The sequence below is a fragment of the Erpetoichthys calabaricus genome, chromosome 10 (assembly GCF_900747795.2).
Source record: "Erpetoichthys calabaricus chromosome 10, fErpCal1.3, whole genome shotgun sequence".
NCBI lineage: Eukaryota > Metazoa > Chordata > Cladistia > Polypteriformes > Polypteridae > Erpetoichthys > Erpetoichthys calabaricus.
Genome location: NC_041403.2, coordinates 157,626,906 through 157,649,306, shown reverse-complemented (window position 1 = coordinate 157,649,306; position 22,401 = coordinate 157,626,906). Strand labels below are relative to the sequence as shown.

General features: G+C 42.5%; 1 protein-coding gene across 1 annotated transcript in view; it reads left to right on the top strand.

Annotated features, from left to right (window-relative positions):
- Positions 1-488: 488 nt before the first annotated feature.
- Positions 489-22,401, top strand: part of tor3a (torsin family 3, member A) — a 34,442-nt gene continuing 12,529 nt past the window's right edge. Inside the window, exons 1-5 of the mRNA XM_028812194.2 lie at positions 489-1,060; positions 4,808-4,930; positions 9,208-9,473; positions 17,042-17,217; positions 20,783-20,907. Of these exons, the coding sequence (XP_028668027.1) occupies positions 895-1,060; positions 4,808-4,930; positions 9,208-9,473; positions 17,042-17,217; positions 20,783-20,907 (856 nt within the window). The 5' untranslated portion in view covers positions 489-894. The remainder of the gene's footprint in view (positions 1,061-4,807; positions 4,931-9,207; positions 9,474-17,041; positions 17,218-20,782; positions 20,908-22,401) is intronic.

Below are 22,401 nucleotides of genomic sequence, written 5' to 3'. Positions count from 1 at the left end.
AAGCAAACGTTAATGCTGAGGTCTACGTTGCAATCTATTTATCTATCCACCTTAATAAAAGGAAAAGTGTCCGTGTGTGTGTTCGGTTGGTATGTCTCCGTCCTTGCAAAAGATGGCGCATCACAAACATTTTACATAATAAAATGCATTGTATTTGTCATTTTAACAGCTGGCGCATCACACACATTAATGCTGCTTTTAGAATCCTATACCAAATGGCATATAACAGAGGCATGCATTGCATGGTGCAAAGCAAACGTTAATTCAAAGGTCTACGTTGATTAATCACATTTCAACCCTGTCATAGACGGGTAGCTCAGCTAGTCTGTTAAATAATGCTTTTCGTATCTAGCAATCGATCAATCTAAAATAAAAGTACGATTTCACTCTTCAGACTACCCGCCTAATGATGAAACTCAGTGACAGAGTGACACGATACAGTACTGGCATGTCAACATTCTCCGTTTTTCTAGCGACAAGCGCACGCTCGTGCACATACAGGAGGCTCTGCAGCCGAGTAGTCGCCACGCGCCTGCGCCGACAGCTCAGTCATTCGCCAGTCGCACGCCGTCCAGAGAGCAGACAAGGTCACAGCTCGGCAAACAGTCCATCCCTTAGACGTGAGCAAAGGGAGGGGGAGTTCGAGGTTCCACGGAAGAAAATAAATGCCTGTTGCAACGCGAATACGCTTGGTATGGCGTAGGTGGAGCGACGTGTGGAGTGCTTCTTCAGAGGCTGGCACTTCTTCGCGTCACAGCGCCGCGAGTGAGCCTGCAAAGGCGGCCCAGGAACAGGCGAGCTGAGTGAATCAGAGCCCCCGGCTGAGCACCGGGCTCGCCGCATTACACAAAGGAGAAAGCCGGCGTCTCCTGTCAAGCATCGGGCTCAGTTATAATGTTACTGCCTTTGTTTTTGCCCCTCATCGGGGCCTTGACTGTTAAGGGCGACTTCTTCCAGCTGGACAGCCTCTCGAACATATCGAGATACTACCTAAATTATGTCTACTGTAATATCTGGGAGGAGGAGTGCCAGTCGCAACAAGAGGATCCCACCATCCAAGGTAAAATTGCTACTGTGCACGTTTCCTTTTTCCTGTTTAGTTTTTTTAACGACAGCCTGACGTCACAGACAGTTCTTAAGAATTTGTCACTCCTAGCAGGTGTGCAAAAGCAGATGCCATACGTCATAAGGGGTATCGTATTTATGACCAATCCGTCCACTTAACGGTCTAACGAAAAGCAGGTATATATATTCGTTTATTTTTTAAATTTAACACTACAAGAAATCATAAAGAAACGGATACAAGGCAAGAATACATTTAAAAGGTATACAATGTAAAGTGTTTGAAAATGGTGTAATTTTAAGTGTCCACTACTTACCATAAATAAATTAACATTATAAAAGGAGTAGACTTAAAAAATAAAAATTGAATGTAATAATTATGCAGTTTTACACACTCGTACTCTGCCATGTTAGACACGCCATTGAGGTGTGGAAGGAAAGCCCATACAGTCACACTGTGCCCATGCTGGATTCCGCACTAACCACTGCACCCCAGTGTTGCCTCTGTTCATTTTTCATCTCAAAGTTAAATGGTAACAGTAAAATTCACCCTGTGTAAGTAACTGTGGGTTTGGCGGCCGCGGCTTGTGAATGTTCCTTGCAGTGGACTACTAGCGTATCAAAAGTTGTTTTCATCCTGGTACTCAGTGGTGCCAGGATATGTACCATCCTTACCATGGACCTGAGAAGGGTGAATAGGCCAGAAAATGGATGGACAAATAGGATTAATGTTCACTTATTTTCATTTGCACCCATGGTGCATGCTAACAATGCTATTCCAACTCTATCATATAAGACAATAATAATAATAAGTTGCATTTATAGAGCGCCTTTCACAAACCCAAGGTCGCTTTACATACAGAGTAAAAAAAAATAAAAATTACACAGAAGACAAAAGTTCATAGAGGAGGAAAGTTTTGAGTTGAGATTTAAAGGTGGAGGAAGAGGAGCAATCTCGCAGAGACTGAGGAAGAGAGTTCCAGAGTTGAGGTGGCCATAACCCTGAAGGAGCTGTCCTCCCAGGGTGGAGAGCCTGGTGCGTGGGACAGTAAGGAGGTTACTGCTCGAGGACCTGAGAGAGCGACAAGGAGTGTAAGGAGCTAGGAACTGAGTGAGGTTATGTAGGGCTTTGAAGGTGAGAAGCAGAATCTTGAATTTAATCCTTGAGGGAACCGATAACCAGTGAAGTTGAGAGAGAACAGGGGAGATGTAAGCAGAACGCTTTGCGTGGCTGCGGAGTTCTGAATGTATCTTAGCTTCCGTATAGATTTTGCAGGGAGGCCGATGAAGAGGGAATTACAGTAGTCAATATGAGACATTAAGAAACAGTGAACCAGAATGTGAGCATCATTAAAGGACAGAAAAGGACGGAGGCAAGCAATGTTAGGGAGATGATAGAATTAAATTTTGGACAGAGACCAGTTGTGTAGCTGAAAGTTTAGCGTTGAATCAAAAAAAACGGCAAGATTTCTGACAACAGGAGACAACTTCACTTTTTGCACACTTTATTGTGCTGATTTAATTTGAAATGTGTACGTTGCCATTTTTCCCATCAGTCTACATTCAGTAATAACAGCCATTGTCACTTGCACCGGTATATAACATACACAGGTCTTAAACTTACTGAACATCCAGTCATAAAAAGAAATATTGTAACTTAAATAAATGCTGTTTAAGAAGATGTATGCACATCCAATGGTAAAACTACCTGCCTAATATAGTGTAGGTCCCCCTCGTGTTGCCAGTACAACTCTGACCCATCCAGACATGGACTCCACAAGACCTCCAAAGGTGTTCTTTGCTATCGGGCACCAAGACATTAACAGCAGATCTTTGTAAGTTGCGAGGTTGAGCTTCCATGGATTAGACTTGTTTTTCCAGCACATCGTCCAGGTGCTTGATCAGATTGAGATCTGGAGAATCTGGAGGCTAAGACAACACCATGAACTCTTTATTATATTCCTCAAGCCATTCTTGAATAATTTTGGCAGTGTGACTTGGTGCATTATCCTGCTGATGAAAGAGACCACAGCCATTAGGGAATAGCATTGCCACGAAGGGATGTATACGGTCAGCAACAATCTTTAGGCTGGTAGTACGTGTCAAAATAATATCCACATGAATGCCAGGACCCAAGGCTTCAGTGCCCAAAGCAGCACTCTGACTCTACCGGCTTGCCTTCTTCCTGTAGTGCATCCTGGTGACATCTTTTTCCCAGGTAAGTGATGTGCACACACTCAGTTATCCACATGATAAAAAAGCAAACTCATCAGACCAGGCCTCCTCCTTCCATTGCTCCATGGTCCAGTTCTGATGCTTATGTGCCCATTGTAGGTGCTTTCAGCTATGTAGCCCTATACACGGCAAGCTGTTCTAACACCTTCCACTCATTAGAACACTCTAGACAAGAACAGGCCATTCAGCCCAACACAGCTCGCCAGTCCTATCCACTTATTTCTTTGAAAGTCCCTAAAGTCTTACTGTCTACCACACTACTTGGTAGCTTATTCCAAGTGTCTATGTTCAGCATTACGTGCATTTAGCAATTTCTGCTACAGTGGGATTGAACTAGATGGCCATACCCTTTACTCCCCATGCGCATCAATGAACCTTCGGTTCCCATGACCCTTTCTCTGGTCTACAGGTTGTCCACCTTGGACCTCTTTTGGTAGGTACTAAGCACCGCATGCTGGGAACACTCCACTAGACCTGCTGTTTCAGAGATGCTCTGACCAGTCATCTAACCATCACAATTTGGCCCTTGCCCATGTCACTCAGATCCTCACACATGTCCATTTTTACAGTATATATGTTTGTATTCAGAGACAGTGTAAAAGTGCTTTTAGGTCATAAACATATCTTTTACTTTTTCAAAACTTTAAGTTAGTAGGTTGTATTATTTTATGTGTTGTATTTTATTCTCTTTATTCATGTTGTAACACTTAAATTCTGTAAGTGAAAGAGGCCATTGTGGGTATTGCTGCCAGGTAGAATGTATTGTCATTCATACCAGAGTTGTTTTGATATCATTTATTTTTGAAAAGGAATTATATATATATATTTTTAGATGATAAGATGAAATGTCATTTCAGATTCAAGATAACATTATAAACCAGTACTCATATGCAATTCAGGCAGGCCGAGAAGTTGTCAATGGGTGTGTATTTGTGTGTATGTGAATTTCCCCCTGGGATTAATAAAGTATCTATCTATCTATCTATCTATCTATCTATCTATCTATCTATCTATCTATCTATCTATCTATCTATCTATCTATCTATCTATCTATCTATCTATCTATCTATCTATCTATCTATCTATCTATCTATCTATCTATCTATCTATCTATCTATCTATCTATCTATCTATCTATCTATCTATCTATCTATCTATCTATCTATCTATCTATCTATCTATTTCTGTTTGAAGGTTTGATACAAAACTGAAATGCTGTCAGTAATGCCCTCTGGGACTGATGCATCATCAAGAATGGTTTCATTCTGGTGACGTATAACCACAGCTGAAGATGTCGGTTTTTTGTATCAGTATGCTGCTGCTGGAGTATGTGAATTTCCCCTTGAGATTATGTATGTCTGTATGTCTGTCTGTCTCTATATCACTCTATGTATTGTAACATGAATACAAACAGCAGTGTTCAGCTTTGCAATGGCTTTGTTTCACCCCAGACAACACAGTTGTGCCAGTTGCCTAAATTATATTTGGTTTCTGTACTTTATGTTTACAGTGCCCACTGGAGATTTTTGGTCTTTGCTTACCGCAGATTATATTCAAGTACTGTCTGAACTGTACTGCAGCTTTGGTCAGTGTTGTGATAACGGAGACTGCAGAATTCTCAATAATGTTACAGGTACTGTATTCTATGACTTCTGTTACTTCTCTTGATCATCTTTTGAACCAATTATCATATCTAATTCTTTATTAAAACTTAAGCTCTTGATTATATAGGCTTTAAGAAACAAAATCTAACCTACCTATGTCTTATTTTATTTTATGTTTTTCATTACATTTTATTTAAAATATAATTAAAAGTGTGAATTGTATACAAACAAAAATTGGTAATATTATTTAAAAGCATTCAGACTTTCCTATTGTAGAGCTTGCCATGGTTCAGTTTACATGTAATTGTCAATTTCAAATTGTGGAAAAACAAATTGAAAGAGGTTTGGATTAATTATGCATATGCCGTATATACTCCTGGATAAGTCGGGACTTGCTTTTACTGTATAATTTCTGGTATTTTATAATGTCGGTCGTATAAGTCGAATGTGGAAAACTCACGCTATCGGTACAAGAGATTATGATATGCTAACGCCCACCTGAGAGAGGACCCACGCAGCACTGACTTATTTTTCTACATGGGTGCGGCAGTGTGTTGTATCAGCGGGTGTTCCTAACCTCTCTCTCTGTCTCTCTCTCTATTGTGCCGACATGACCACACGGTAATACCCAAACTATTCCGAAGTGACGTTTGCGCCGTTTTGTGTTTTTTGTATCTCACACCCTCATACACCTTTATTGTAAGAGCATCCCTTATCTACGATGGAGCGTTCAATCAGGAGAAAATATGAAGCTGGTTTTAAATTAAAAGTCATTGAAGTAGCGAAAGAAATTGGTAACTGTGCTGCTGCGACAAAATTCGATGTGTCTGAGAAACTGATGCGAGATTGGAGGAGGCAAGAAGATGTAAAAAAAAAAAAAAAAAAAATGTAAGTGTCGCATTTTTGAACGGGCGTATAAGTCGGGGTCTGATTTTATGATCGATTTTTCGGGTTTCAAGACCTGACTTATATGTGAGTATATACGGTAGCTTACTCAAATTACAGTATACTGCCATAGAAAGGAAGGAAATATTATTAAAGATCTTGGAAATTCTGCACCTTTCTTCATTTAGTATGATTGCCACTTGTATCTCTTAAGTTTAAGGACAGTTTTCACTTACAGGTAATAAGGTTACTCAACAAAGAACTTCTGGACATAAGTCTACCTATTTATTTTATCTGATGTTGTATTCAATATATTGTAGTTTATACATTGTCTTTTATTTACTGTATGTTATACTACTTTCACTAGTCTTTGTGAGATATGCAGGTAAGAATCTCGTTTTACTATGTACAAGTGAGTATAATGTTAATTTAACTGAAGGTTTTTTAGTTATATTAACTAGATGGCCACTTTTGTTTATGCTGCATGTAAGTTTCTTTACTTTGGCACATGATTCAAACACAAGCATTGATAGATTTGAAAAATTAAAGAAAATCAGTATTTTAATGATTGAACTTTAATGATTAAACAACTGTGTGGCTGTTACATTCCTCCTGAACGAATCGACACATCTCAATATGTAATAATACCAAACATTTCTTGTATTATAATCATCAGTTGTAGAAAGCCATGCAGATTAATAGGTATCTGTCACTTTTTAATTATTGGATTTGGAGGACACATTCATTCAAAGGTGGCTTGCAAGATCAGAATACATTACAGTTGTTTGCATTTGTATTTAAAATTGGAGCACAGACAGAGTAAATAACGTGCCTTGCTGGAGGCTGGAAAGTGGTTGAAGTTCAGTGCCTGAGCCTCCACAGCACACATCATACCTACACTGTGCTTACTCACCGTTCGTTGAATGATGCAAGAAATCACAGATCTGTTTCATTTTGTTTGCTCCTTCTAAACATTCTTTAGTTTATCTTTTCCCAATTTTTTTTTTATCTACGTTAAATAAATCGTTCAGAATTGGTAGTATTTTCCCAGTTTGAAGTGAATTGGTATTTGTTATTTTTGGCCGCATGTTTTGGCTTAATGTGAATTTCCCCTTGGGATTAATAAAGTATCTATCTATCTATCTATCTATCTATCTATCTATCTATCTATCTATCTATCTATCTATCTATCTATCTATCTATATCTATATATATATATATATATATATATATAGATAGATAGATAGATATCTATATACGCTGCCTGGCCAAAAAAAAATGTCGCCACTTGGATTTAAGTAAGCAAATAGGTACGAGCATCCTATTGGATAGTTACTGCATGGGCGATTATCTTTCAACTGGCAACAAGTTATTTAACCCCAACTGCTGCAATGAGTTGCTTCTCATTTCTTAAACAACCATGTCGAAAGACACATCTCGTGGTCGTGGAAAAGATGTTAGTCTGTATGAGAAGGGTCAAATCATTGGCATGCATCAAGCAGAGAAAACATCTAAGGAGATTGCAGAAACTACTAAAATTGGGTTAAGAACTGTCCTACACATTATTAAAAACTGGAAGGATAGTGGGGACCCATCCTCTTCGAGGAAGAAATGTGGCTGGAAAAAATTCCTGAATGATCGTGATCGGCGATCACTTAAACGTTTGGTGAAATCAAATCGAAGAAAAACAACAGTAGAACTCGGGTCTATGTTTAATAGTGAAAGTAAGAGCATTTCCACACGCACAATGCGAAGGGAACTCAAGAGATTGGGACTGAACAGCTGTGTAACCGTAAGAAAACCACTAATCAGTGAGGCAAACCGGAAAAAAATGCTTCAATTTGCTAGGGAGCATAAAGATTGGCCTCTGGAGCAATGGAAGAAGGTCATGTGGTCTGATGAGTCCAGATTTACCCTGTTCCAGAGTGATGGGCGCATCAGGATAAGAAGAGAGGCAGATGAAGTGATGCACCCATCATGCAAAATCTTGGTGAAAAATTAATGCAACACTGGATGGAACTAAATCTTGTGACATTGCAGAAACTTATCGAAACAATGCCACAGCGAATGCGTGCCGTAATCAAAGCTAAAGGCGGTCCAACGAAATATTAGAGTGTGTGACTTTTTTTTTGGCCAGGCAGTGTGTGTGTGTATATATATATATATATATATATATATATATATATATATATATATATATGTATACACATACTGTATATATACATACTGTATATACACATATAAACTTTAATAGGCTAGTTCTTATCTTAACCTGTTGTCTTAAAGCAGGACTAGGGGTACTTAAAGTATATTGCAGTACTCTGTTGTGGTTTCTGATGCAAATTGTATACATTTGCTCAACAAGGAATCAACAAACATGAAGCTTTTCTCAAAAAATAATGTAGCAGAGGTCTTAAAGATTTATTATGCATACTGTATATTGTAAAAGAATGCAGAATATAGTGTCATAGATTTGGGGAAAAAAGTTTATTTTCCACCTGGCAAAAATAGAAATGAGAAACAAAAAAAAAAAAAAAGACATGCCTTAAAACTGTTAGACAGCACTGTCTGAGGGGTGATGTGTCCTCCTAGGAGAAGGTCCATCAAATGTCAGCTTTCTTCCTCATTTGTCCAGTTGTTTTTCTTTCATCCTGAAAGGGACACACAAGTGCTGTTACAGACTTTGGAGTTTTCCTCCCTCTGGTCCTTTGCATCCTTTTGCTAAGCCCTGCAAAACACTCACTAAGCTCAGGTGAATATGTGTACACACACATACACACTCACTCACAAACACACAGTAGCTTTGTGTATTGAATGTAGTTTTTAAGTCAATTCTCTTTGTTTTCTTTGTGCTATTTTTTATCTTTAATCACAACTCCTCATGATGCAGTTTTGGGGATTTCTCTATAATGATTAAATATAATCCCAAATGCTCACTTGTTGTCCATCTTGTGTATTGCATTTTAGTAAAGACTGGGCTATCAAAACATATCCTAGTAACTGTTAATCTGAGCCCATGTATCAGAAAAGGGTGAACTTCACTTAATCAGTATTTATTTATTACAGTAGATTGGACTTTTCTCTTGTAAATCATTGTGTCATATGTCTCCGTTTTCATTTGAGTGGTTGCTGTTATTTATATATATATATATTCACGGCATTCGTAGTCTGAATCACAATCTGATTGTATGGGTGGTTACCTACCAGGTAACGCTTGTGGTTGGTCAGCAAGTCAGCTAACATCTGCCACGGTGCCCTCAGTTGTGAGAAGCAGATCATAGTATATATATAAAAAATTAACCTGTCCTACTTCTCCTCTTCCTTCTTCTTCTTTAATTATTAATATTATTATTATTAATAGTAATAAGTTTGCTGCACACATTCTGCATTTTTTTTTAACTTGTTTATTTCATATTTCCAGGTCTGGAGAAAGATTTAGAGGAAAAGTTACATGGACAGCATTTGGCAAAGGAGGTGGTAGTAAATGCAGTAAGAGGTTTTTTAAAGAATTCCATGCCAGATAAAGCTCTGGCCCTTTCATTCCATGGATGGTCTGGTACTGGAAAGAATTTTGTGGCACGCATGATTGCAGAAAATCTGTATCGTGGAGGTGTGAAAAATGAATGTGTCCGCTTGTACATCGCACCCTTCCATTTCCCACACGCAAAGCTTCTGGATGTGTATAGGGTAAGGTAACATCTTTAATTGCTGTCTGTATTTAAGAGATTTGTTCTGGGAGAAAAAAATTAATCATTATTTAGGTTCTCTAAAAAACATGCTGTATTGTAAATAGCTTCATGTTCAGATAAATGGTGAAAATGCTTTTTTGACCATTGCCTACCAAAGACGCAAGATGATAAATACATTTTTAAAGGACATTTTGCAGATCTTTGACAATAATTTGATCAAACTAGCTGTAAATTTAATTTAGCCTCATTTTCACTGAATGTAAATCATGCATTCCGTTTTATATAAGATCCCTGCAGGATATTCCAGTCCGTAGTTCCAAAGCAGTCTCTCAGAGCCTGCTCTGCCTCCGGGGACCACTTCCTGAATGAGCGTGTGGTTGTAGGTAGGACCCTCACTCTTGGTTTGTAGTGAGGCTGAAGCAGAACCAGGTTATGATCTGCTTTCCCAAGTGCAGGCAGCGGGGTGGCACTGTATGCGTCTTTAACGTTTGCATACAGTAGATCAACAGTCCTATTTCCCCGGGTGTTACAATCCATATACTGGGAGAAGGCAGGTAATGTTTTATCCAGCGTTACATGGTTGAAGTCTCCAGAGATTAGCACAAGCGCCTCGGGGTGCTGCGTTTGCAGTTTAGCAACAGCAGAATGGATGATGTCACCCGCTATTTCCACATCCGCCCAAGAAGGGATGTATACAGTGTGATACGCAGCCCGGACACACACAGACGGACACCATATTATCGTCCACCACACGTTTATTATTCATAATAAATAAAGTAAAGGTGCACAAACCCAGTGCACACAGCACCAATCACCCCTTCACAGTCCTGGCCACAACACAATGCCTTTTCTCTTCTCGGTCCGCCTCCACTCCTCTCCAACACGCTACGTCTTCTTCCTCCCGACTCTCGCTCCTGACTGGAGGGAGGCGTCCCTTTTATGTGCCCCGGATGGGCTCCAGGTGCATCCTCAGGACTTCCGTAGCCACACCCCTGTGTGGCGGAAGCTCCCAAGGAGAAGCCGGAAGTCCACCGGGTGCCCTCAAGTCTCTTCCCCCCAGCACTTCCCGGTGTGGCGGAAGTACTGAGGGACAATGTTCCCAAGGCATCGGGGCGCCCCCTGGCGGTGACCACGGGCCCCTACAGGGTTGAGCTTCTAAGCTCCATACCCGTGGTCCCCAAAGCCACCAGGGAGGACGCCCCCTCGTGTCCTGGAGGAGGCACAAGCCCTCCTCCACTCCTCCTAGGCGTCCCGGCCGGGCATGGACACCCGCCGGGCACCACAGTGCCCCATTGCCAGCGAAGACCCGTTGGTCTGAGCGACACACCCCGTTAGGGCGGGTCAACCCCGAAGAGGGTCCAACTCTCCATCCAGGGTCCAAACCAGCACCCTGGAACTTTCCTCTTCGGCACCCCCTCCGAGATCTCCTCGCCCCTCTGCTCAGTGCCGCTCGTGCCTTCGCAGCCTCCGCTGGTTGAGAGGCTGCCCCATTGCCAGCGAAGTGTCGTCCGGCCAGACGGTCCATCTGATGAGGGACAGATTCCCACGAAGCAGGTCCTACTGTTTGTCCCGGGTCCCATCCTGCAACAGACAGAAACATAGGGGCAGAGACGCTGCCTGGACACCCTTCTCTGGTGTCCCTTTGCGCCACGCACTGGCAGCGCTCCCCCCTTTCACAAGGACCCCGGAACTTGCCTGATCGGACCCTTTTCCGCGGGTTACGTGTCCCTCTGGCTGACGGGACCGCCTGCTTTTCTCTCCCTTCCACTGGCTCAGGGGAGTGGCCCTTAACTGGATGTGCGCACCCAGCAGCACATCCTTTCCTGTTGGAGGAATCAGCACTCAGCCCTCGATCCCTCCTTTCCCTCTTGGACGCCCTGACGGTTTGAGTCTGCGCATGACAAACGTGCAGCCCCATTCCCATCTGCGTCCATGCAGAGCGACGGGAGACTGCCGCGGGCTCGGGGCGTCGGGCGCTAGGACCCAGGACACTTGTCAGCCCCTGTCCGCCCTGTTCTCTCACTGTTACTCCCCTCACCACGCGTGCAGCCTGCCCCGCAGCATCCACTGTCGGAGACCTACCGACACAGTCCCGATCACTAATATCACGGTCCCCATCGGTAGAATCTCCCTTTTTATTTACGGGGGCGGTCTGGCTTACCGTTCCCGCAGCGTCCCTCCGGCTGAAGCCTCCAGCGCCGCGCCGATCCGTCCATTGTCGCAACGACGTCAGGGTCGCGGCCGCCTTCATCTCCAGCTCCTGCAATCGCCCTCGGAGGACGCGTAATACCTGAAATAACGACGCTGCGGGCTGGAGGCATTCCTCCAACTCACACAGCGCCGCGAGCAAAGACAGATTGCCAGTCAGCGGTTGCCTTACCTTTTTTTCAGGCAAATCCGCCGGCTGCTCTCTGGGGGTCCTTCCAACCGGCCCCGTCGGGTCCTTTCTCAGCCCGGGATTGACATTCTGTGTGCCCGCCTCCATCCAATCATTGGCGGACACGTCAGACACATCGCCCAATCCCAGACCAGTCTCTGGGAGCGGCTTCCGGTCCGCGGCCATTTTGGCTCTGTTTCCTTGTCTCCTGATGCGGCGACGTGCCTTCCTGGATCCCAGCAGCGGCTGCTGCTGCTTATCGAGCTGCAGCGGCTCCTCTCTCGTGGCACTGCTTACTGCCACCTCGGCGCCGTCGACAGCCTGAGGCACGGCTTTACGTTGCCACTGACGCAGTCCCAGGTAGCCCCTGCCTGCAGCACAAAAGGTAAACTTGCCCCCACGGGGCCTAACGCCATTGGGCAGGGTACTCACCTCCTGGGACTCGCCTTCCTGTCTCGCCGTCCTCGCCGCGCTGCCGAACCGGCCGTCGTCGGCGACAGTGTGCCTGCTGGAGCCCGCTGCACTCCGGCGACGTCCCTGTTGTTCTCCCCGCACCAGGAGAACATGGCCATTGAAGGAACCGGTAGCGAACCGTGAGGTGAATCGCTCCCGCGGGGTTGTGCCTGCGTCGCTCTCGCGGCGCGTGTGGGGGTGCCGCTGCTGCGCCGGGCTGCTCACAGAATGTTTAATAAATACAGGTCCGCACCTTGAACCAGGTGCAGCCTCCTGCCGACTACGCCACTGTAATACGCAGCCCGGACACACACAGACGGACACCATATTATCGTCCACCACACGTTTATTATTCATAATAAATAAAGTAAAGGTGCACAAACCCAGTGCACACAGCACCAATCACCCCTTCACAGTCCTGGCCACAACACAATGCCTTTTCTCTTCTCGGTCCGCCTCCACTCCTCTCCAACACGCTACGTCTTCTTCCTCCCGACTCTCGCTCCTGACTGGAGGGAGGCGGCCCCTTTTATGTGCCCCGGATGGGCTCCAGGTGCATCCTCAGGACTTCCGTAGCCACACCCCTGTGTGGCGGAAGCTCCCAAGGAGAAGCCGGAAGTCCACCGGGTGCCCTCAAGTCTCTTCCCCCCAGCACTTCCCGGTGTGGCGGAAGTACTGAGGGACAATGTTCCCAAGGCATCGGGGCGCCCCCTGGCGGTGACCACGGGCCCCTACAGGGTTGAGCTTCTAAGCTCCATACCCGTGGTCCCCAAAGCCACCAGGGAGGACGCCCCCTCGTGTCCTGGAGGAGGCACAAGCCCTCCTCCACTCCTCCTAGGCGTCCCGGCCGGGCATGGACACCCGCCGGGCACCACAACAGTAACAACAATGACATGTCCAAACTCTCTGGGCAAGTAATAGGGATAAAAACTTACGGCCAACAGTTCGATGTCCCTGCAGCAAGTGGAGATCTTAACGTTAACATGTCCAGAGTTGCACCATCTTTTATTGACATAGGGTGCAAGTCCTCTTCCTTTGTACTTCCCGCAGGTATTTGCGTCTCTGTCCGCTCTAACTGTGCTACACCCTGGTAGCTCCACGTTAGCATCTGGGATGTTAGTTGTTAGCCACGTTTCACTAAAACACAACAGACTGCATTCTCTGTAGGTCCTGACATTTTTCACCAGCGTAGCCAGTTCATCGATTTTATTTGGTAGCGAGTTCACATTTCCCAGGATCACAGAAGGCACTGAAGGTTTGTAGCGTCACTTTCTCTCTAAACGCTTGGCTTTTATCTTAGCACCGGCTCAGCTGCCACAATACCATCTTCTTACCTCGTCAGGTAAATAGTGAACCACACTGGCACGGGCATTTGTTCTCAGCGCTTGAAGTTGACTACTTGAATAGATGAGTCTCTGCATAGTAAAAAGTGTCCTGGGAACGAGTACACATAAAAGAAAGTGGTAGGAGTTAACAGTGAAATAAAGAAAAAGGTAGAAAAATAAAGTCATATACGGGGCTGCCGTGGCGGCGCCTGAGTCTTTTTGTGAGTATTAATACAGGTTTGCATGACCCCATAAAGTGATAGTTTTCAAGGGGGTTGCACTAATGAAGAGAAGAAATCACTTTGCATGACAGTTGCAGTGAAAATATAGGACCTTTTTATTAAACAAATTTTGCAAACAACTTAAACTATAATTTTGACAACATATTTTCAACCATCCAAAGAGGCATTTAGACTTAGTAAAATATCCAGAGGTACTTGTCAAAAGTTGTATTGCACTGAACACGTCTTAGAAAAGGAATAAATAGTAAATATTTTTTCTAAACCAACTACACTTTCTGTTAATGTTAACAATCTCTGTCCACTGACACGTTAGCCATATGGACTGTAATGGCGTTGGTTATCTCGATCCACTGCTTGCTTTTTTTGTCATAGGCAGTACCTCTAGCAAACGCGTCTACAAGTGACGTCTGACTCGAGTGTCCTCTCGCTTTTTCAGTTTTACCTGAGGACGTAGAGGGTGCCAGTCTTAGTTCCATACATTCATGGTACTCCAAAGCATGTTTGCAGCTAAGGTGGTGCAGCAAATTGCTTGTGATGCTGCCTCTGGTGACAACTTTAGCTCGACAGCATTTGCAGTAAATAGTTGGTTGGTCCAAATCCGACCTTTTAAAACCAAAATATCTCCAGACAACAGACGTGGCTCCTTTTTTCAGCAAAAGTTCTTCTGTGTCATCATGTTCAACTTTATCGTCTGCTACAGCTTCAGTTTTGGAATGTTCTCTGTCCATTTTCACTGCACAATACCTTCACCAACACAAGTACTCCGTTGCATGCGTGTTTAGCAGTTTAGCAGTGAAAAAGGTCCCCCCCCCCCCCCCCCCCCAAACAGTTTTCCTGCTGTGCCACGTTCCGAACATTGTTTAGGCTATTTAAACTGGTATTGCGGTATAAGAACAATCCATATCATAACAAAAATAAAAACCGCTTTTCGGTCTGAAACGGTATACCTCCCAGCACTATATATAATTACTTACATATTTAACATAATGACATTTCACTTGACATTATCCTCTTTCAACACACAAAGCATCACAACACTTTAGATGCATAATTAAAATAAGACGTTACGTCTTTTTAGTGCATTACTGACATGAGGAAAATACAGCTATTTACTTGAACCTTTAGCAAACTCTTTAAATCCTTTTCCATTCCCACAATATCCAAGGCATCTTGCAATTGTTAAACATGTTAAAATTTAAATGGTTACGTGTTTCATTTTTCTTTTCTGTATGAAGAGCTTTTCTTTAATTGTCCTTCACTAATTAGAAAGGGAACAGCAACATTTATTTCTACATCACATTTTCATACAAAGGATGTAGTGCTTTATGGCATATCAAAAGAAGTAGTTACATCCAAAGAAAAACAAATAAAATGTATATAAGAATAATAGGGAATACTTAGTGCAGAAGGTCGACATGGTGGCGCTGCTGCCTCGCAGTATGGGTTCGCTTCCCGGGTCCTCCCTGTGTGGAGTTTGCATGTTCTCCCCGTGTCTGCGTCGGTTTCCTCGGGGTGCTCCGGTTTCCTCCCACAGTCCAAAGACATGCAGGTTAGGTCCTTAACTGCCCCTACTGTGTGTGTGGGTGTGTGTGTCCTGCTGGGCTGGCGCGCCCTGCCCAGGATTTGTTCCTGCCTTGCGCCCTGTGCTTCATCCAGCAGACCTCCGTGACCCTGTGTTAGGATATAGCGGGTTGGACAATGACTGACTGACTGACTTAGCGCTACCACTGCGCCACCATGCCGCCCTTCTGCACTTTCAGCTGCTCCTGTTAGCGTCATCTTCTTCCATATCTTTCTGTCCTCTGCATGTTGCTCTGTTACACCCATCACCTGCATGTCCTCTCTCACCACATCCATAAACCTTCTCTTAGGCCTTCCTCTTTTCCTCTTCCCTGGCAGCTCTATCCTTAACTTCCTTCTCCCAATATAGCCAGCATCTCTCCTCTCCACATGTCCAAACCAACGCAATCTCACCTCTCTGACTTTGTCTCCCAACCGTCCAACTTGAGCAGACTCTCTAATGTACTCATTTCTAATTCTATCCATCCTCGTCACACCCAATGCAAATCTTAGCATCTTTAACTCTGCTACCTCCAGCTCTGTCTCCTGCTTTGTGGTCAGTGCCATCGTCTCCAACCCATATAACAAAGCTGGTCTCATTACTATAAATAAATAATGAGATAAGATAAATAAATTCCAAATGAAAATCCAATATTTAGGTCAGATGTAGATGTAGGGTAGACAGAAATTGGAGGAAAAAAAAAAATCTACACAAATCCATATTACTAACCAAGAATGGTAAACCGGATATGGACACAGGGACATGCCCGTGGACGCAGGAGACATAGTGCGCAGGTGCCACACAAAGCTCCCCTCCCCAGAGTGAAACGGGAGAGAAGTAATATGGAAGCAGGTACATGCCCGTGGACACAGGAGACATAATAAAACAAGAGGAGTGAAACAGGACACACTACGGAGTCCACAAAGGTTCACAAATCAAACCCGACATAGTGCAGAAGCGCGTCTGAAACCGCGGAAGCAAAACTGTCTTGGCTCCAAAACCACACAGCTCAACAACGAGCCCGCATGGACAGATACAATGTACGTAGACGACTACAACGCGTGTCTCACACTGTGGAGGCAAAGCAGGCACGGGTTCAAAACGAGTGAGCTCGAGTGACCGAGATACAAACACGAGCCCGCCTGGATATAATTAATGAACGCAGGGGCCTACAACGCGCGTCTGAAATGCCGCAAACCAGGCAGGCATGGCTCCAAAAAGAAAGAGCTCGACTGACCGAGATACAAAGTGAAACGGGAAACACTATGGAGTCCGCAGTGGTCCACAATGCACCGCATAATAGTACGGACGGAGCTCCGTATGAACATGGACGCCTACAACGTGCGTCTCAAACCGCAGAAGCAGGGCAAACACGGGTTCAAAACAACGCAGGCTCCTACAACGCGCGTCTGAAACTACGGCTGCACAGCGGGCACGGGTTCAAAACCCCGGGGGTAGGCGAGCGAAGCGAGCGGGGGGCAGAGCCCCCTTGTTCCTGGCTAAAAGACAGCGCAGCCACCACTGGGCAAAAAAATGTGTCTCCTGCTATTATGTTAGGAATCATTTCAGTAAATACAGTATTTTTATATTTTGTTTTTCTTCTAATAGGTACAATTAATGGAGGGAATCAAAACTACAGTTCAAAACTGCCAGCAAGCCCTCTTCATATTTGATGAAGCAGAGAAAATGCACCCTGGCCTCCTGGATACCATCAAGCCATACATGGACTATTACGATAATGTTGATGGAACTGATTTCAGAAAGTCCATCTTCATCTTTTTAAGGTAATTTGAGAAAGGGTCCACATCAGCTAAAGAACTTGAGTAGTTTTCATGTCCAGTTTCTGGAGTGAGTCACTCACTTTCACCATGCAGTGCTGTTTTGCTTGCCATTTATCCGTTTTCTTTCTTTATCTGAAATGTTAAAGAATTCTGGGAAAAAAAATTGCATTTCTCATCATAACTTTAAATACACGACTCGAATGTCTCTTTTTCTGGTTTACTTTTTTCGTAGGAGCTTTACCCTTTTAATTGCATCCAGATATTGCCATTTAAAAAAGAGTGGATTCGACTTGGGCACCAATTATATTGTATGCTAAAGAGGAAAACATTTTTCAGTGCTGTAACCTTGTGTGCTCGTTAGTAAGAAATGACTTAAATAACCAGCACATTAAAAAGGTGGAAAACAATTGTTAAAAAGCAAAATTCATGCTTGTGCAACACACAAATGTTTGCTACACTGCTGTAAAAATATTACAAACATAAATAGTAATTTTGGATTGACACAAAAAAAAAGAAACTGGGAAATGGCAGCCTGCCTAATTAAGGTCTAATTTCAGCAAATTTGTTTGGAAAGAAAAAGTAGACACATGAATGAACTTGGGAACCATTAAAATAATTCCAAAGAATATCTAGGTGTAACCTTTCTTTTAAGTACTTATAGGCCGTTTGACACGAGGTGGCTTGGGTGGCACTGCTGGAAGACTTAGCATATGGTTATATACACAAAAGGAACACACTCTTAGATACTGGAAGGATTAGTTTTGCCCATGAGGATGACTGGCTTATTGGAACTAAGTGCTGAATTGGGTCCAGCATTAGAAAGACAAGAGATCCCGCAGTCAGGCTGTACCTGTTCATATCCAGGTTTCACCAACAGTTGACTTTCTGACAACAGCAACTCACCAGAGGGAACTGGCTGATACTTCAGGAATATCTCGGCCAGGCTTCCACTCTATTGTGCCAGCTATGCTGGAAGCCATAAACCAATACTCTACTCCACTGCGTTCTATTTCCATATGGGCATGTACATGCCCTTACCGTAACATAATTGGGACATTTGAGAACATTTATATTTCAATAAGATCTGTGCTGAAAGTGGAGACACACAAATGCCGCTAGCCTTTTTAAGTTTGATTTTTCCATATTGGGGTTGGGGATCTGGGGTTAGGGTGTAGTTCCTTCTTGGACTGAAATATACTAACAGTAGATTACAGGGCGGTTTGGGGGGTTTAGTCGTGCTGTGTTATAGTGGATTATTAAAAAACGTGATATGCACCAAGTACTGCCCACTGAATAAGGGCACCTGGTAAGATTGCAGCTGCTTTTGTTAACATAGTAGGAGTCATCTGTGATGCCAAGATGAGACTGATAAACATTGTGGCTCAGTGGCATGGTTCAACCAATGATTGGTTTATGTTGAGGCAAAGTGCTTTGGCAGACGACCGAGCTGATGGCAGGCTGGATGCATCAGTTGGGTGGCTGCTCTACCAGTCAATGAAGGTCTGCAGCATTGTACTTGAATACAAGGTTGATTTGCATGGTCCATATATGGTTGTTTTAGGGTGGCGACTGAGCAGAATTCGAGATGGATTCCCAAACATCCATTAACAAGATGATTGTGATTTATAAACAGTAAAACGCAAAAATTTGATTTTATAAATCTGATTTTTTTTACATACACAATTTCCTGTTTTTTGGCGTAAGCGTACATTCACGTATAGTTTTATTACTGAGACTACTTAAAAGGTTAAGTATTACAATTTTAATAATCTGGTGGTGATTTTTCCTGTATGATTTGGAAACCTGGGAGTCCGTAAGGTATTTCTAATTGCACTAATCAAGTGGGAGTGACTTGTAATGATGGGTGCAAGTGATAAAGTAGTACAGTAAACTTATTTTACTCGGTGATCAGAATGCATTAGAGATGTAACAAAATGAGTGAAACATCACAGCCAGGATCTTTTAAAATTATCAGAGTATCTCAAGAACATGATTAAGGGATGTCTGAAACTTGAAAGTACACTTTATGAGAAGGTTATAGGTGTCACAGTGGACTCATCACTATCTACATCCAGTGAACAGAAGCAATCACGAAAGCTAATAGGAATTTGGATTATGTATATCATGAGGTATGGAGAACAAGTCAAGGGAGGTTATACTTAAGTTAAATAACACGCTAGTGAGTCCTCACCTGGAGTACTGCATTCCGTTTTGGTCTCAGTGTTACAAAAAAAGACATAGCAGCACTAGAGAAAGTCCAGAGAAGAGCAACTAGGCTGATTCCAGGACTGAGAAGTATTAGCTGTGAGGAGAGATAGAAGGAGTTGAAATTTTCAGTTGAAGCAAATGGAGATTAAAAGGGAGGCATGATTAAAATGTTTCATTATGAAAAGAGTGCAGCAGATTGTTACTTTAAAATAAGTTTTGCAACAAGAACACCGGGGGCATGATTGGAAACTTGTTCAGGGCAGATTCCACACATATGTTAGAAAGTTTTTCTTCATACAAAGAACCATAAACTCAAGGAATAAATTACCAAGTAGTGTGTTGGAGAACAGGACTTTAGGGACTTCCAGATCTCAACCTGATATTATTTTAGACCATCTAGGTGAATAGGATGGGAGAGTTTGTTGCCTTGAATGGCCTGTTCTAGCCACAATGTTTCTAATGTTCTAATTACAAGAATATAATGAATGAGTCTATGATGTGTCTATTGAAGCCTCTACAATTAAAATGGTTTTTGTACCTACGTCATTTTATTGTTCAAAATGAAGATACCCCTAAGACATGTTCTTCAATATATATATATATATTATATATTACATACATACATATATATATATATAATATATAAAATAAAAAAATCTTGGGTCGAGATGTGATCTTCTTGGAAGACACTTTGAAGTCCTACAAGACTACCTGCACATCATGCCCTACTTACAAACAATTTCAAACAAGATCACGAACATCTAACCTTTCAGTTGTTGGAATGCTTTTGGCAGACACATCTCATGTGCTCCCAGCTCTTAAAAAATTTTATACGTTCTAGATGGCACGTCAACAACTAAGTGAAGAAGAAAGAGCAACGCGTCGAAAAGAGACCCAAAAGCGTGGGAAAGAAAATAAGGCAAAAAAGAATGCAAAAAAGAACAATAATAATCTATGTGCAAATTCTGAAAATAAGGAAAGTAATAATCAGCCCGGACCAAGTGGAATTGAAAACCTTATAGGTCCAATTGGGGTCAGAAATAAAAGACTTCATAAAGACGTTCAAATACGTTGGCGTGATACACATGTAGAGCAGGATAGAGATGATGAAAGTAGTAAAATTCAAAGTATCAAAAAAGAGATAGTAAAGATCGCATTAGCACAAACAAATGGAAATTATTACTCGATGAAATAACAGAACAGCAAAAAGAGGTCAAATACATGGAACATAAGTGATATGTCAGAAGTATGTAGATATTGTTCAGCTTTAAAGTTTAAGTCGGAGACTTGTATACATATACAATATATATATATATATATATATATATATATAGCTGTCTGCATTTTTTTCTTTTTATAGTAACATAGGTGGATCTGCAATCAACGAATTGGCCTTGGATATTTGGCATTCTGGACAGGACAGAGAAGATATTGCCATGGATGATTTGGAACCAAGGCTGCGAAATGATGTACTAGAATCACAGGGTAACTTTTTTTCCCCAATTAAAGCAAATTACTTTCCACTCATACCTCTCCAATAATGTCCCGTTTATAAATATTCATATACCATTTTTTTTTTATAGTGCTGAGACTCCTTTTAGGGAGTTATATTTAATAATTTGTCATCTTAAAAGAATGTTTTATTAAACAAAAAAACGTTGAAAACAAAGAAATGATAATGGTTACACTGCTGTTTTTTGCTCATGAAATTCATATGATTTTTGTAGCGTTTTGCTTGACACCAACAGACTATATTTCAGCTTTAATAATGTCCAGTGGGTAAGACAGTGGTTAGTACTAAAGGTTAGAAGGTTAGCATTAACATTGCTCTGTTATTGTTATTATTTTATTGTTCTTGGGAGGTGCAGCGTGGCAGTTTACGTAACCAGCAAACTCTTTGGTTGTAGCTAAGCTCTACACTAGTTCTGGACTTGAATTATAAATCCAAGTCACATTCACCCTCCAACATTTACAGACGGTCAAGTTAGAATCCCCACTTAACCTAACAGACTAGACGCATCTTCAGGATGTGGGTGGAGAAGTTGAATATCTGAAGGTAATACCACACAGACAAGTGGGTGAAGGATCCAAACCCAGGATATTAGATCTATGAGTAAGGACCACCATGATACTGCATAGTCTTGCATTTGACAGATGAACACTCATCTAAGCATGGATTCCTTTTTTTTATTTTTTGCTGAATTTAGTTTTTATACAGTACTGTGCAAAAGGTTTACGCAGGTGTGAAAAAATGCTGTAAACAAAGAAATCTTTCAAAAATGGAAGTGTTAATCATTTATTTTCATCAATCAACAAAATGCAGTGAATGAACAAAAAAGAAATCTAAATCAAATCAATATTTGGTGTGACCACCCTTTGCCTTCAAAACAGCATCAATTCTTCTAGGTACACTTGCACACAGCTTTTGAAGGAACTCGGCTGGTAGGTTGTTCCAAACATCTTGGAGAACTAACCACAGATCTTCTGTGCATGTAGGCTTCCTCACATCCTTCTGTCTCTTCATGTAATCCCAGACACACTCGATGATGTTGAGATCAGGGCTCTGTGGGGGCCATACCATCACTTCCAGGACTTCTTGTTCTTCTTTACGCTGAAGATAGTTCTTAATGACTTTGGCTGTATGTTTGGGGTCGTTGTCCTGCTGCAGAATAAATTTGGGGCCAATCATACGCCTCCCTGATGGTAGTGCATGATGGATAAGTATCTGCCTGTATTTCTCAGCATTGAGAACACCATTAGTCCTGACCAAATCTCCAACTCCATTTGCAGAAATGCAGCCCCAAACGTTCAATGAACCTCCACCATGCTTCACTGTTGCCTGCAGACACTCATTATTGTACTGCTCTCCAGCCCTTTGACGAACAAACTGCCTTCTGCTACAGTCAAATATTTCAAATTTTGACTCATCAGTCCAGAGCACCTGCTGCCATTTTTCTGCACCCCAGTTCCTATGTTTTC